At 44.1% G+C, this 17,051-nt stretch overlaps 1 protein-coding gene across 1 annotated transcript in view; it reads left to right on the top strand.

Annotated features, from left to right (window-relative positions):
- Nucleotides 1–3,321: 3,321 nt before the first annotated feature.
- LOC146189840 (fatty acid synthase-like) overlaps nt 3,322–17,051 on the top strand; it is an 88,662-nt gene continuing 74,932 nt past the window's right edge. Inside the window, exons 1-8 of the mRNA XM_084603329.1 lie at nt 3,322–3,454; nt 4,419–4,745; nt 5,673–5,873; nt 6,445–6,567; nt 11,049–11,282; nt 12,842–13,143; nt 14,551–14,937; nt 16,769–16,958. Of these exons, the coding sequence (XP_084459455.1) occupies nt 3,322–3,454; nt 4,419–4,745; nt 5,673–5,873; nt 6,445–6,567; nt 11,049–11,282; nt 12,842–13,143; nt 14,551–14,937; nt 16,769–16,958 (1,897 nt within the window). The remainder of the gene's footprint in view (nt 3,455–4,418; nt 4,746–5,672; nt 5,874–6,444; nt 6,568–11,048; nt 11,283–12,841; nt 13,144–14,550; nt 14,938–16,768; nt 16,959–17,051) is intronic.

Raw genomic sequence — 17,051 nt, 5'->3', positions numbered from 1 at the left:
CAAGCCAGAAAATCTTCGCTACGCTTACGCAAACAGTATATATACATATATTGTAATGAAGCGGTTTAGATGGTTTGCACCGCAATATATTTACCTTACGTAGCAGCTACGAAGGTCATCATTCAGACCGACAGCTCGAGCTTCGTCTTCTTTGTCGTCTTCACAACTTCATTGTCTCCGGCGCGCGACGTCTCGATTTTCCTCTTCTTTCTGCTTTTTTTGGTGGTCAGGTATCTCTCTTACAATACCCCCCTTTGAAAAGACGCCATCCTGGCGGATAGGCGTGGGCCACGATGCCAGGGTCATAGTACGGTTTAAGGCGGTCAAGATGGAAAATTTCACGTCCTCGTCAGTGGTGATCTGTTTGCGGCATGAGGGGCTCGATGAGGTAATTAACTGGAGAAGTTTGCTTAAGCACGCAATAGGGTCCCTGGTATCGACTCTGAAACTTCGGCGACTGGCCTGAAGTAGAAGAAGGCACCCATAGCCACACCAACGAGTCTGGACGATAAGCAGGCGGTAGACGTGAGGAACCGGCGTGGTTGATTTTCTGGTGGAACTGGTTTCGAGCTGTGATTTGACGTGCGATCTGACGGCACTCTTCGGCATAGTCAGTGGCTTGAGCAATGAGTGCAATTCAAAAACGTCGGGACAGTAGGGTAGGACCGTGTCCATTGCGTAAGAAGGTTCTCGGCCGTACAGAAAGAAACAAGGCGAGAAACCGGTAGTCGCTTGCGTAGCACAATTGTAGGCGTAGGTTATGAATGCTGACACACGATCCCAATTTGAGTGGCTAGATGAAACATACAAAGCCATCATGTCTCTGAGGGTCCGATTAAATCGCTCGGCCATTCGATTTGTTTGGGGATGGCAGGCAGATGTCGTACGATGAACAACACTGCACGCCTGAAGAAGGGCTTCTACGACATCGAAAAAAACACGCAACCATGGTCCCTAAGTAATTCCTGTGTTGCACCGTGACGCAGGATAAGGTTCTCAAGGATGAAACCAGCTACGTCACGAGCAGTTGCACCTGGTAAAGAAGCAGTTTAAGCATATCTGGCCAGGTGGTCGATAGCAAAAATGATCCACCTGTTGCCGGCGGAAGAGCAGGGATGAGGCCTGTAAAGGTCAATTCCAACACGTGCAAATGGCCATGTGGACACGGTAGAGGCTGCAGGGGAGCTGGAGGGCGTAGTGGGCTCTTGCGACGCTGATAGTTGGCACAAGAGCGGACGTACTGGCGAACAAAACGATACATGCCCCGCCAGCAGTAGCGATGACGTAGGCGGGTATATGTTTTCAGGACTCCAGCATGGGCACACTGTGGGTCATGTGAAAGCTCGCGCAAATGACTGATCGGATATGTCGGGGAAATAACAAGCAGCTATTTGTGGCTATCAGGGAGGTAGTTTCTGCGGTAAAGGAGGTTGTCATAGATAGCAAAGTGATGGGCTTGACGTCGGAGAGCTCGAGGAGGGTGGCACTGTGATTGGTTGGCCAGAACGTTCATGAGTGAAACAATCCGGGGATCTTTGCGCTGCTCAGATGCCATATCCATAGTTCAGAGGAAGAAAGGTGTGAGGCCGGCGACAGCGTGTGGTTCACGGTCAGAGGTCACAGGGGAGCGTGAAAGGGCGTCTGCGTTGGAGTCCTTAGGACCAGAGCGATAATGGATTCGCACACCAATATATTATCTTCTTACGTAGCAGCTACAAAGGCCAGTGTTCACAGCGACAGCTTGAACTTTATCTTCTTCGTCATCTTCGCAACTTCATTGTCTTCGGCGCGTGACGTCTCCGCTTTCCTCTTATTTCTGCTTTTTCGCTGGTCGGACATCCCTCTTACAATATATCTATTATCACAGCACACACACAATATGGCAGTGTAACGCTTTATATAATAAAATCGCACAGTACATGCACAACGGCCGTTTAACTCCTTGCAGGCCCCGCAAGCGTTGAGCATAATGTTTTACGAAATTAAAACAGGTTTCCCAGCTGTCGATGCTCTCATGGACTATAAAGAAAACATAGAAGCTCGTGGCTCAGAAGGCTTCAATTCCTTCAATAACGCGCGACAAAGTCTTATGACGGGCATTTATCGAATGCATACATGCTGTATAGTGATGCAAATCAAAAATAGAAATGGACTTGCAGTATCTCACGATAAACTTGAGTTTATGGCGGGGAGGAGATAGGGGATTCAGAAAAAATCAGCAAGCAATCAGCAATCAAATGGCTGCACAGGTGGCTACTTCCCTTGATAACATTTCGAACAACCTACTGGGCGGATGACAGAAGGCAGTCTGGGACTCCGAACAACACTAGAGGTTTAAAAGAGGTGAATATTTTAAATATATCTCCGAATGCATCTTAGCAATAAAATAATGCGTAGTCTGGCGAAGACATATGGCGCTTATAGTGTTCTAAAAATGAGTTTCATCGCTTGAAACAGGATTGGTAGAAATACGTTTGAATTTAGTCGAAAATAGGAGCAGATTAAGTGGCCATAGCCGTTAGAAAGCGGATTGAGAAACAATAATCAAGAAAGATGCCAGGAATGAAAAATAGGCTGGGTAAAGGTAAATAGGTAGCGGACTTCATGTGTGCAGGAAGTGAGTACCAGAGTAACGTGGAACAAATTCTTTGGAGAATAACGAGCAAACACGTCAAGAAGTGCGGTGATGCCGTGTCTCATAACGACAGCTTTTCACTACAGGACTAGGCGCGCTATAGTAGAGGAAATGGCTGAGGAGTTTGGCAGGAAAGTGGATGAGTTGGGTATAAGCTGTTAGAGCAGAAATTTAATCTTCAGTTCCAAATTCACAGCACAGATATCTATGCTGAAATCGTTAAAAACTTTTCAGTATTTTGGAGGCAGTATCTTCCAGTTTTAAAATAGAGATTATTGACACAGGTCTCAGCTAGCGAAAGTTACTTTAACTCACTCAAAGTTTCCTTGTGCAAACCAACACTGGCATCATTAGCTTTGAGTCGATCTCGTTTATAGTATCTCGTTGGCCAGGAGAAGCTTATGCTCGCTACAACGGGATAGTAAATTATTACGAGCTTGAGTTATGTGTTCTATAGTGTGCCTATAATTTTTCATGTTTTCCCCCAAATTCAATTTCTAGTTACAACATCGGATCATGCAAGTGCTTCTTCGACACTTTTTTAAATACAATGATCGACATGTCGCTAGAAGCCCTGCTCATCTGAGTGCGATCACATAATGTCGAAATTTCTTGCTTGCAATAAGATTTACCTGAAAATCTACGCCGTAATTTCTGAGCTGACTCTTTTTTCGATTCAGGAGGCCATGACGATGGACGAAGTAGCGATCACCGGCTTCTCAGCTCGTTTCCCACAAGCAGATGACCTGACTGAGTTCAAAGACAAACTATACATGGGAGCTGATTTTTTCTCCAACAGTGACGCCCGCTGGCCTCGAGGTATGAACTGCAGGAACAAAGAAGTGTTGGCACTATAAAAAGAGAGAGAGAGAAGCGTTTTAACAGAAAAGGGAGATAACTTACTTAGCATTGCTGATCCGCTGGCCTGCTACTCTGTGCAAGTAAGTGCACTGAAGGAAGAAAGACTGGAAGAGCGAGCTGCAGGGATTTAAAAATAAAGTATTGAAGGAAATAGAAACTATGACGCCATGAAATATCATTTTATCTGCAAGAAAGTGGCATACTAGAAAATAAAGTATTCGTGATCTCAAATGTCTAAAAATTAGCTAACAAAGTTTTACTGCATAACCATTACCAAGTGTTGAGAAAAGTGAAAGTTTTAGAATTTGTACAAACCTCCAATACAAAATCCAGTGCCCAGGGAGCCTAAGACAAAATTAACTTTCAGAAGCACCTGAATAGGCAACTCTATTAGATGCTCATGAATATGACGCAGGCTGTTCGGCACACACTGGCCATTCGAGCAGAATATGCTCCACTGTTTCCACATTTTCCTTGTTGATGAAATTGTTCAGGTGCTCTAAACTGAACTCTGAGATTAAAAACTGAACTTGGAAACTGAACTTGGAACTGAGATTGGAAACCTGAACAAGCTCCTATCCAACGAAAACATGTTATCCATATGCCTTCATAAAGCTGTTAGTGTGTATACGCTCTGTGAGACTTTTCTCCACGAGGCTTGTTAATCTTGTCCACTGCCACACATTCTGCCAGTCGTTGCTATCCTGGGCATATCCTGGAATCCACTCCGCTACTTTAAGTGCTCATGGACTTTCATTTGAACACATGATTCTTCTCATGCCCATTTTTTCTCGATATTTGCCTAAGATGCGTTTGAGAAAATCCCCTTAGACCTAAACTTTCGATTGTCACCCCCTCACACACACACAAATATGCACCCATAAAACTACATCAGGTTCACAACTTTCTCTATTTCCTGCAGGCTACTTGGGTCTACCCGAGCGCTTTGGAACAATACGTGACCTCTCCCTGTTTGATGCATCCTTCTTCGGGGTGCACCCTAGGCAGGCCCATTTGATGGACCCGCAGATGCGCATTCTACTGGAGACGTCGTATGAAGCTATCGTGGACGCCGGACGCGATCCTGAGGCTCTGCGAGGGAGGAAAGTTGGCGTCTTCATTGGGGCCGGCATTGGTGACTTTGACGAGATGTTCGGTTCGGACCACAACAACATTGACGGATTCAGCTTGTTGGGAACGGCCAAGTCCATGTTCTCCAACCGGCTATCGTATACATTCGATTTTAGGGGTATGTGTAATTCGAATATCTCGTACTTTGATGTAGATGCATAGCATTGCTTCTGGTAGTCGACTATATTGCTGAATAAACAAACGACACACTAAAAGAGGAACTAGGAGAACACCGCGCAAGGGTGTTTAAGTGCTATCCAATACTGTTGCGTGGGCGTGATGTGCTATGTGTCCTTGATATTGGACACGGTGTATTTAGGCCCCATCGATGCTATATCATTTAGCGTTATACCAGCTGCTGCGAGCGTATACATCGCTTGCTTGCGGCAGACCTCGTCCCCACATTTTCACCTTAGGGATAAGGGAATGCGCCAGCCACTGCTTCATGTCTACAAAAACGCAAAGGGATACAAACGGCGCAAGCTCGAATGGTTTCACTAAGTTAGAATGAAGATGGCAAGGTGTAAATGTAATTTGTTTTTCGCTTGTGGACCCGCCTATTGCTTCAGAGAGATTTGGCGATACCCTGCGTCATGTTTCCTGCTGCAGGCTGAAGTAGCGCTGCCCACATAGGTACTCGGCTCCGCATTAGCAAAGGAAATCACGTGAAAATGATTTGAATCCAATAATAAAGAAGCTGGAAATCTAATTCTAAACTTACTAGTGTAATTTGGTGCAATAAACTTTGTTCTGGAAAGCTGGAATACCTTCCTGCACTAGGCTAAATTTGAAACAACCAAATTTGTAGAACCTAAAAACCTGGTCGCACTGACATCACTGGCTGAACAGTTTGTTCGCTCGGTGGCTCCATGCCCCGACTTATTTTTCTGTGAGACGCAATATTCTTAGCTGGGTTGGTGTACACTGCTAGCGTTAGCAGTGTTAAAATGGCACCTCCAGGTGTAAGCATGTGGAAGTCCAGAGAAATATGTGACGATACACATGCGGCAATGGTCTACATAACGGTATCATGTCTCGCGTTCAGGTCCAAGCTTCACAGTGGACGCAGCGTGCTCATCAACGATGGTTGCATTCAGTCAGGCCATGAATGCAGTCCGTTCCGGAGAGTGTGAGGCTGCCCTCGTTGCAGCGAGCACGATAAGCCTGAAGCCAGCCATGTCGTTGGCCTTCATGCGTCTGGGAATGCTCTCACAAGATGGAAAATGCAAGGCCTTCGATTCTCGATGTAAGTGTACTGCACACGTCCGTTCAGTTGTAATCAGTCAGCTACCCTTGCTACTCTTTGTTCTGGGCTGCCACGAAACGTTTGTTTTCTTTTACATCATAGCTTCCACCTGAAAGGGCCAGCTTTAGCACAAGCAAAGGTGTTAATTTTTGATAGTTCCTCTTCTCCTTCGGTTCAGACAGATGCATGTGAGCTTGAGGGCTGTGGAACATTGCAATAGCTTACGTGTTGCGACATTCAGTGCAATATGGCGTTGCTGCTCGCTCCGTTGTTTGAAATATCTCAAAAACGCGGCTAATATTGAACAGACTGCTCTGGTATTGCAGCACATGTACCTGTTTCGAATCTTCCTAGTCATCGACTGAGTTAAGACACCAGGCTGCTTTCGCGCGTAATTTCTAATGCGTGACCGTAATATTCAGGTGCACAGGTACAAGCTGGTGATGAAAAGAATAAGCATGTTTCGCTTCGAGCACAAGAAAAATGAAGGACGTTGTTAGAGGCGCACTCTGGTCTGTACTACGGCAGAAGTGAATACGGTGCGTGCAAATGATTATACCTTTGTATGCAGGTGATGGCTTTGCCAGAAGCGAAACTATCGGTGCATTCTTTCTCCAAAGAGTATCGGAAGCACATCGGGTCTACGCCAAAGTAATTCATACTAAGGCGTCTGCGGATGGCTACAAGATTCAAGGTGATGTCATCGGTGAATTGAATTAATTAAGCAGACCATGTCAGGCGTTTAGTGACGCAGATCAATGGTAGAGAAAAATATCTGCTCTAGAATTAAATATATCATAAAAGCTATTTATTGGAGTGTCAGGTTAAAAAACAAGCGCAGTAGGTTAAGCATATTTTAAATTTGCTAAAATTTGCGATTACTGCGGGGTGTTCTGCCAGTTGATTTAGAATTTACGTTGGTAACTGTGAAACTACATCATTATTTGCTATTGGAAGTAAAATGTGGCACGCACCCTTGCGTATGAAGGGCATTTAAGCCTCTACAACAGGATGAGAGCCTTTAGACGTATGTCGTGTGAAATCTCTGGTAACGTTTCTTTTCTGGGGACATGGGCAGTGCGTAGTAGCAGTAGATTACCGGTGATTCCAACTCAGGAATTTAAAAGGGTTGGTTTTTGGGGTTTAACGTCCCAAAGCAACTCAGGCTATGAGAGACGCCGTAGTGGAGGACTCCGGAAATTTCGACCACCTGGGGTTCTTTAACGTGCACTGACATCGCACAGCACACGGACGCCTTGCTTTTCGCCTCCACCGAAAAGCTACCGCCGAGGCCGGGATTCGATCCCGCGTCCTTGGGAACAGTAGTCGAGCAAAAGGGCCTTCATTATTAACGCAATGTCTACCTATGCTACAGCAACTTGCGAAACGTTCGTGCAGACTATGTATTGGCAACGTCAGCCCTCTACAATTTCACATATTGAATAGGCCAAACGGCGGCAGTCTTTAATTATGAAAGTCGCCATACAGCACTTATATAAGTAAACAAAAATGCTTAATTAGATACGGCAACTCTCTTTAGCGTGAGCCTGAACAAGGATGTCCTCAACCTTGCCTCATGGGTTACTCATTCGGTGAAGTGACAGTGAGGGAGGATTGGCGCAGGATTGGTGCGCTCGAGTGCGATTGAGGGCAGAAGTTTAGGTTGAGGAAATGCTCCTGGAGTGAAAGATGCATGATTCGAGCTTAAGATTATGCCACTAATTTCATGCCTGTCGGAGCGCAGCCGGCACCAAAACAGGCAGTATTGCGGGCATAACGACTAAAGCAAAGTAACGAAGTAAGAACTATTCTCTGAATTTGAAGGCACAAACACACTGTTATTTTTACTCACTCAACATACGGTTGTCTTTTTGCTGGAAAATTGTCGTCAGAAGCTCTTTTTCCTCTGAGTCGCTTTTCCCATTTTGCCTCCTCCCTAATGGCTTTTTTTCCATCATCCGCTCTCACATCACTTCCATTCGAGTGTTTGACAAGCGTACTAATACACACACGGTCGACACGGTTTTCACACGAAGCTGCGTGAGGTTGGTTGCTTCACAAATAAGTATTGCTTGCATATTGCTTCGAGCCCCACTTCGGCTTGCTGAGTGTCTATACTTTAGAAGGCTGGTCCCTAACCCCAGTTAGTGGACTGCTGTTATCTGTGACAGTAACATTTTCGAAGCTTCTTGTATTATTTGATAAGAGTGGAAAGAAGTTGTGCGCCTGGCGTGAGCTCGATTCATCTAACCCTAGGAATAAGTGTGCATTATTCGAGTTAAAAATGTCCACCACCATAAATACCCAAAAGCTGTACCGTCCACCTCGCATTATTGATCAGGCGAAATGGTGACACAATAATGTTCAATAATTAAACGTGAAGAAATTTATTGCGAGCAGCATCTTGAAATGGGTAGACCTATTTTTGACCAAAAGGTTCTTGAAAGTGCGACGTTTTCTTAGGTGCCAAATCTGGCAGCTGTCAGCACGCCTTTCCGAATGGCACCAATTACACTTCTTGCTCTCTATATAAATTTTATGTATACATATATATCGCTAGACTGACATATCGGGCTCTGCAGGATGATAAAAAGAAATTTACACAGAAACACTTATCAAAAGGCACATTGTACATTGATATCTAAATTTAATAAACATCCATGCGGCAATGCGGAGGTTAACAAGGCAATATTAGCACCTGTTTCTGAAAAGAACAGGTAGTAATCGGAGGTGCAGACAATGAATGGGAAATAACAAGGACGATAAGATCAGGATGGAGCGCTTTGGCAAATACTCGCCGATCATGATTAGAAATTTACTGGTGTCGCTCAAGTGGAAAGTATACAGTGTTCTGAAACTTTATCGGACGCGTGTCGAAAAATTCTCCGGTCTCAGCCGGGGTCTCATTTGCGCTGAAACAACGGAAAAAGCTTGCTCGTTGTACATTTCTTTAAGAAGTAATTTTGAACATGGTGCTTACTTTGTTTTACCACGCATGATACAAACTAAGAATCGTCTGCGACGAGACTAAAGAGCAAAAGCCGCTAACGCAAAGTTTCCAGCAAAAGGCAACTGTGGCGTCATCAGGCGTCGTTGAACGAAAGCTACGCGTTTTGACAGTCCCAGGCTAACATGGCACGTTTTTGTAATGATGCTAGATGAGGCTATCGCTGCCATTCGGCGTAAAATTGGCGTTTGTGCCTTTCGCTCCTTTAGTCTCGTCACAGAGGGTTCTCCAATGTAAGAACCGCTGTCGGACTTACTACACAACAAGAGGGACAACAGCGCACAAGCTTTGAGCGCGGTTTTATTGCAAATTAGCCTCTGGTTGAGGGGGGAGAATTTTTCAAAATGCGTCCAATAAAGTTGCAGAACACTATAATATTTGCGTCTTACCTGTACTCGCCCATGGGGCTAAAATGTGGACGCTAACAAAAAGGGTACTTCTTAAACTGAGGCCAACGCAGAGACCTATGGAACGCAAAATGGCAGATGTAACGTTAAGGTATAGAAAGCGTGCAAAGTGGATCAGAGAAATAACTCGAGTTAATGATATATTTATTAAACCTTCCTGCTGGGCGAGTTGGTAGTTCATCTTGATGTAGGGGTTTTTTAGCGCAAAAAAAGTGGTTTTTCCCACAAACAAAGGGTTTTTTAGCACTTGTGTGTGTACGTCTTGCCTTTCTTGTCTTTGTCTTTGTTTGCGCTAAAAATGCCGACATTAATGATATATTGTAGTCAAAATCAGAGGAGGAAATGGGAATGGGCAGGGCAAGTAGTGCGAAGAGAGGATAACTGATGGTCGTGAAGGGTAAAAAATTTAATTGATTTCTAGGGAAGAAAGCATAACAGAGGGAGGCAGAAACTGAGGTTTGCGGATGAGGTTAACAAGTTCGCATCAGGCAGGTGGATGCAGGTGGCACAGAGCCGGGTTAGTTGGAGTAATATGGAAGAGGCCTTCGCCCTGCAGTGGATATCGTCAGGGTGACAATTAAAACCGCTTACTTATATTCACCAAGACTGCGCTAATTTTTACCGAACCCAGTGCCAGAAAGTGGGATGCCATGAATTCACCTTTTCTTCTTCAACGACTTTCTTTCTCCGAGAGTCACGACAGACGCCAAACCTACTGGACAGATAGCAGTAACTGAATAAGCGAACATCAATGATCATACGCTGCAATTTGCGCAGATTTACTAGTATTTTAAATTCCACGATAGTTTAGCACCACCCGCTCTCGCTGAAATGCGCATTGCCACATCAGTAATTCTCCGGCCATTCATATGGTTGCGGTATCGTTATATAAAATGAATGAAATTTTACGCGTACAGAGCCTTGCTTCAGATATCCAAAATCTAAGTGCCTCTTCAATTGCAAATATTCCAAGTTTGGTCTCGCTTTGGAATTCAAAGAAACATCGCTGCTGAAGAGAGTTGACCACATATTCAGAAAAAGGCTATAAATGTCTCGTGTGAATGCTGCCATTCAGCTACTTCACAGGTTTTCCACCGAATCAGAGCCGATATATACGTGGGAGCTCTTTGAACCCTACCTTGCCTAATTAAAACATCTAGATCCGTGTGCGTGCGGTTGCGGTTAGGGGTCTTGGTTTGTCAATATTTGCAATTTGACGTCCGAAAGCCGCGTAAGCTATTAGTAAACCTGTCTTGGAGGACCCTACATAAATTTCGATCACCTAGGCTTCTTTAATGTTTACTGATATTGTTGTACATCGAAGCAGTTGTTAAAGATGCGATATTTACCATACGGCACCTTCAAATGAAGGATGCGATGATATGCGTAGTACACGTGCATGTTTGGCACATTATTTTTTGTTCTATATAACCATTTGTGTTGCTTTAGTTACCCCCCCCCCTCCTCCGAGGAGTCTGACAGCTTCAACACGTAGGCTTTACGTGCGCTGGAAAGCATACAAAGCGCTTCAAGATGTGGTCAGTTCATGGTTGTAGCTTAACTTCACCAAGGACAGCCTGTGAGATATAGCCTTAGTGTTTTTCCTAGCCTTTCTTTTGTTCACACCTCGACTCGCTACTTGTTTCACATTTAAAGTCTCAGTATAAAATGGAGTACGGACTGTGAACAAGCTATCAAGGAGATCTATTCAGGAATATTGATAAATTGGTAGCTAAAACTGTATTTTTACCGATTCTTCAGGTATCACCTATCCCTCAGGCAAAGCACAGGAAGAACTTCTCCGGGAGATATACAGTGAGGCCAAGGTAGATCCGTGCGAAATAGACTTCGTCGAAGCTCACGGAACTGGAACAAGGATGGGAGACGAACAGGAGCTGCAAGCAATCACTAAAATCTTCTGTCCTTCTGGGCGTCAGCGGCCGCTCAAAATCGGAGCTGTCAAGACTAACGTAGGACACAACGAGATTGCCTCTGGTAAGTGCGTCTAGCAGGGCTCAAAGAACCTCAGTCGTTAACACAAAGCCGAGGCCCAGAAAAGTGCCTTCAAGTTGAAAAGCCATTTCACATGAACTTAAAGCTTGAGGTGTTAAGTTCACAACATACATGATTTATGTTTCGTTCGATCACCTCACTTACAAATGGCAACATATAACCGCGGCTTGGTAGTCATTGAGTTCGCCTTATTATATGCCCATGAAAGCCAATGTAACTCGATTAGAAAACGTAAAACATTATTCGCATGTTCTTAAATATCTAAAATTCTGAATATTTCCGTCAGAATAATGCCATGCAGGAAAACCTTCAACGCTGAAGCAAACTGGAATTACACTTTATTTCTTCATATTCATTTTTCATCCATTAGCATTATGGTGCAAAATGAGAACACATACAGCTTACTGTTAAGAGCAGAAATAAATAGCTGATAAGCGGTGTTTTTTAAGATTCAGCACAAATTGCAAAGGTAATGCTCGCTGCCTGTTTCAGTGAGGTCAAGCGAGAAAGGCGCTAAGCTGCCCATTAATTAACCCACAATGCGCTCATCAATCAATAATATTAGAGGTTAAGCTGCCATGTAACACTTTTTGTTGAATGTCTCACGCTATTTTCGTGCAGTTCTATTCTAGCTTTTTTTACTTTTATCAGATAAGGTACATACTCATTTTATACTTTTCTGACCCTTGACTTTCTTGCTAGCCTTCTTGCTTATAAAATATCGATTTTATGGCTCTGGTGTCTTATATTAATTTTTCTTCAGCAGTTGATACTTCTCTTGACGTGGATAGAAAAATAGTATATTTTCTGATATTCTTCTTAATGCAAATGGAAACAACAATACTTGATATAAGAAAATTAGTTAAGGTTGAAACCGACATAAACTTAGTTGTAACCAGCTAAAGCACCCGTCGCGGTGCCTCAGCGGTTAAGCCGCTGGGCTACTCAACCCGAGGGCTCGGTTTCGAACACAAACGGCTTGAATCCGCTCCGATGTTTTTTTATTGTTTCTAAATCTATACAATACACATGGACTACCTAAATCAGCTCAAAATATTTGCTCATAGATAGACCTTGAGAGGTACTGGCCCGCAAAGTAGAACTTCCCCTTCAAAATATATTTATCCCGACTCAGAAGACAATACGAGGCTGTACCCTTTGAATAGCTGAATGTATTCATCCACCACGGCCAACTCGGGAGCTGTAGCCTGGAGAGTACAGGTTCCTCTTTAAAGTATGAACGGCGTAATCGGGAGTGTGCAGCTTCCGCTTTAAAGTAAGGATGGAGGTGTAGGCTATACTCGGGAATATGTCCTAAAAAGTGCTTCACGTTACTGCGGTTTCTCTTCTGAAACTACTGTTTGTGGAGATCCATGTATTTAATTTCGTTCCGTCTCTTGAAGAATAGCGCCGCCTAAGGTGACTTTTTTACACTCAGAATGTGAACAGAATGTTGAAATTGACCGATGGAGGAAAACTTCAAATTTTCTCTGTGTTGCCTTAAGCCCGAACACCGCCTACATCTCGTCATCTCCTCGCAGGAATCAGCTCGATTGCCAAAGTACTCTTGGCCATGGAAACAGGCACCATCGCGGCCAATCTGCACTTCGAGAAACCAAATCTAAGTATCCCATCACTTCGAGACGGCAGCGTTGAGATTGTTTCGAAACCTATGCCATTCAACGGTGGCAGAGTGGGAGTGAACTCTTTCGGATTTGGTGGATCCAGCGCCCATGCCATCCTGGAGTCGAACTCAGGCCCGCATGTGAACAGTATTCTGCGGGAAAGACCAGGGCTTCCACGACTCGTACTTGTGTCTGGAAGAAGCTCGGAAGCATTGAAGGTGAGTTGATAAGTCGCAATGCTATAGATCGTTGCTCCTTTTGCATGATTGTACTAAAACATTCACCGAGGGAGCAATTCCGCCAATTATATATTCTTTTCAGGTTTTAAATCTACACAATTATTTGCCCTGATTTCAATGATTGAGTTCTGAATACAAAGTAAGTTAAGTGTAGCTTTCATGGACATCACAAATAGTTGTAAATATCTGTAGAATTACATCATTTACTGGTATGAGCCTATAATTAGAAGTGTCTAGGTCACCGATTTGGGTCAGAATCTAACTTTTCAAGTTGGTCCCAGCTCACGCAAAGAAGTTAAATCCACCATAGGAATCCATACTGCGTGCTTTGGAGAAGAGCTAGAAAAAAACCACAACCGTCCCGCGGGTGACCGTCCTGCGGGTAACCGACCTGCGGGTAACCGACCTGCGGGTAAATTGTTTGGCAAGGTGCAGACGTATACTAAAATTGTGTCGATGAAAACTGCCCGTTCAGAAACGCAATCACCTAGCGTATAGGATGATATAAGAGCTTGGGCTTAGCAAAGTTTTAAATTAAAAGATATACTTGTATTTGTGTTCATGTATTTCATGTAAATCAAGCAGCGGAACCTTGACTGGAAAGCTATTCAATATCCTTCAATATTAGTATATTTAATATTCAAATTAGGAATACTTAAAAGCTTTATTTATAAAGATCTGGGAGGGTATACTTATTTTTCAAGAACGCAGGTGACATCAGCATGGCCACTTTGCAAAGAAAGGCTGTCGAAAGTGGCACGTTATTCATTCATTTACTTAAGGATCATAGCGACAACAAAAAAAAAAAAAAAACTTATTTGCTCTGTCTAAAGGGGTTAGTTATGGAGTTTCTTTTGCAGCTCAAGAAAAACTGAAAGAGAGCTCGCTATGTACTAGCATACTGTCTGTTCCCCTCCGTTGAAAGGAAAGCGTTACAAAAGAAAAGCTGCATCAAACAATGCTGGAGATTTTCCCGCTTAAAATTTTTGTTTTATTGCTGTGCGTTCCTCGCCTGGGTAGAGTATAGTATACTTATGAATGTAACTGAACCGTAAGCATTCAATCCTTTTGATGTTAATTTTCGTTTTAAATACCTTTAAATTCTTGAAATGACAGGACTAAAATAGTGACTGGGGTCGGGACAGGAAAAGGGAGGAATGCTGCCATTCTGGGTGGGATGCACTCATAAGCTGAAATGTCGATGTTAATGTTAGCCGATATATTTCACCATGTTACTCCCAAAAGCTCTAATAGGTGTCTTTACAAATGCTACCGGGAATGTACTTAATTATCTTTAATTCTTGTTGCATCTCATAATGCGTTCGATCCTAAAAAGTTGTAGAGTTATGATATTTGCAATTTATAATGCTGTTGCTTGCGTTGCAGCGTACCCTCGACCGAATAGAGGCCGAGGGGCCGTACCCTGACTCTGCGTACGCACTGCTTAACCGGGTCGGGCAGCGCAACGTGAAGCAGTTTCCGTACAGGGGATTTGCTGTGGTACCTGTGGATGGATCTGACAAGAAAGTCATCAAGGCGGTTGAGGATACGCCGAACAAAAACAGGCCTCTATGGTTCGTCTTCAGTGGCATGGGTTGCCAGTGGAAGGGGATGGCACGGCAAATGATGCAGATTGATGTGTTCGCCCGATCCGTGCACAAGTCGGCAGTGCTGCTGGAGCAGTTTGGCGTTGATCTTATCAACGTGGTAATCAGCGATGACAGCATGGATAAGAGCCACGCGTCGACGTTGTCATCCGTCACAGCTATCCAGGTGCATGCAATTCAAATGTGTTTTGGGCATACAATGAAGACAGTTATATGTCATATTTCGTAGCGAGCTGCCGGAATCAGCTAGTCTGTCCACATACACCCACAAAACTTCTGTGTTCAGTTGTTTCATGAAACAGGCCCTGGATTCAGATGAACGTCTACTAAGGTAATCTGTAATTTAATATCACGAAGCATTGCATAGCGCATGTAGGAAGGTCAGATAGCAATAACGAGTTAGCAAAAACAAATTTCAGGACAAAAGCACTCCTAAGGTTGATTACCACTGCCAAAGAATGTTTTGCATTGTGCCCCATCAAACGCATATCTAAAGGCCAATGTAAGGCTTTAAAAATCATTCTCGGCAACCCGTTCAATTCATGGTAGTGCCCAATTCACAGGAAAATATGCTTTTTTGTGCTGTATCAGCATGCTGGCAGAGATGGCTGAGCGCCCTGAATGTCAGCTATCGTGCTCAGAATTTCTCGGTAACTTGATCATTGATGACATCACATACTCGGAAGGCTATATTATAAAGATTAATATGACCGTTTCATTGTGCTCTACTTCTGTCATCCGCAATGGTAGAGCACAAGCCAAACCAGCTTAAAATAGGCTAAAAGAATAGCTGGAGACACTAATCTGTGTACATACATATGTGACCGTTTCCTGAACTATAGATTTTGTGTGTGAGGTTTCCTACAGAAGCTGAAAATTTCCTCAGATATATGCCATACTATCACAGTGTATATAAAAGCAAACGGATGTCGGCGCTGGAGGCACCGTTCAGTTCCGCAATGTGGCAGATGCCCAAGCGATGTTTCTGGGTGCTTGCAGCTTTTTATGTACATGTGTGCTTTCTTTCGAGGAAAACGAATGCCCCCATTCTAACTTTTTCTCTCCTTGGACACTTCAACGACCTCACAGGGAACGAGAGAAAGAGGTGCGCCTAAGGGGCTTCAGAATAATTTCTAGCTCTTAATGATCTGAAAATGCATCAATGCATTTTAAATATGATGTCAACTGACATCGCCTAGACAATGATATCGCAAGAACCGATTTCAAATGACATCGCACAGCATATAGATGCTTGGGGGGCCATACCGCTCATTTAGACATCATACTGTACTCTTACGGCCAAAATGCTGGAGTCGAAATGCGTGTCAAACCTCTTTCATCCCCATTAAAGGAGCATCCTATGCCGGCGTAGGCGCAGCGCTCTCGGTTCGTGACCTAAAGGGCAAAGTTTCGATTCAGTCACTTGACACGAAAAACTTTTTTGAAGCAAAATATCTCGGCTTTGATGTCACTACCCACGGTCTCGCGTCAGAACGCGATCACTTTGGATAGCCTTTAACAGTCACACAGTGCGGCTGAATATACGACCGCCTTAACAACAGAGAGCCACCGTGGCGGGCAAAGTACGAGCACTTAATGGTTGAACTATGACCGCTTGAGACTGGTAGAAGACATGAAGAGAAGAGTACGTTCACAACGCGGCTTTGTTAGGAACGCGAGTTCCAGGTCTAAAAATGCACTCAGACAGCTTAGGATTGGAGCAGCGAAGCTGCACGTGCCGTCGAACCTCCACTCTCTGGGGTCCGTGCTTGGGCAGGCATGGAAAAAGCCGCGCAGATGCTCTGCCTTCGGGCTTTGAAGTCGGTAACAAACAGTATTGCGCATCCTCAGGGTATTTCACCACTGCTTCAAAACTTGGTTGACTAGGGGTGAAACTCAAGCGCCAAAAATGGGACTTCACGTGATGCATGAAGCATGTGAATGCACCTTTAGGAACGCAGAAGTCTGAATATAATTTTTTCCAATTTTTCGAAAAGGTAGCGCTGGTCGACACCCTTAAAGCCATCGGATTGCAACCAGATGGCATCTTAGGCCACTCGATGGGAGAAATCGCCTGTGGATACGCTGATAGCTGCTTCACCGCAGAAGAAGCCGTGCTTTGCGCCTATTGGCGAGGCCGCTGTGTCGATATCGGCAACGTACCCCCAGGAGCCATGGCTGCTGTCGGTGAGTGTTGTGGAGCTTAGGTGACAACCAGGAAAAATTATCAGGTTTATATAGATGAATGCGACTGGCTATTAAGAAACGTGTACAATTTAA

The sequence above is a fragment of the Amblyomma maculatum genome, chromosome 5 (assembly GCF_055883805.1).
Source record: "Amblyomma maculatum isolate TAMU_Amacu chromosome 5, ASM5588380v1, whole genome shotgun sequence".
NCBI lineage: Eukaryota > Metazoa > Arthropoda > Arachnida > Ixodida > Ixodidae > Amblyomma > Amblyomma maculatum.
Note: the sequence above shows the minus strand (reverse complement) of the source record. Positions and strands in the feature narration are given on the sequence as shown.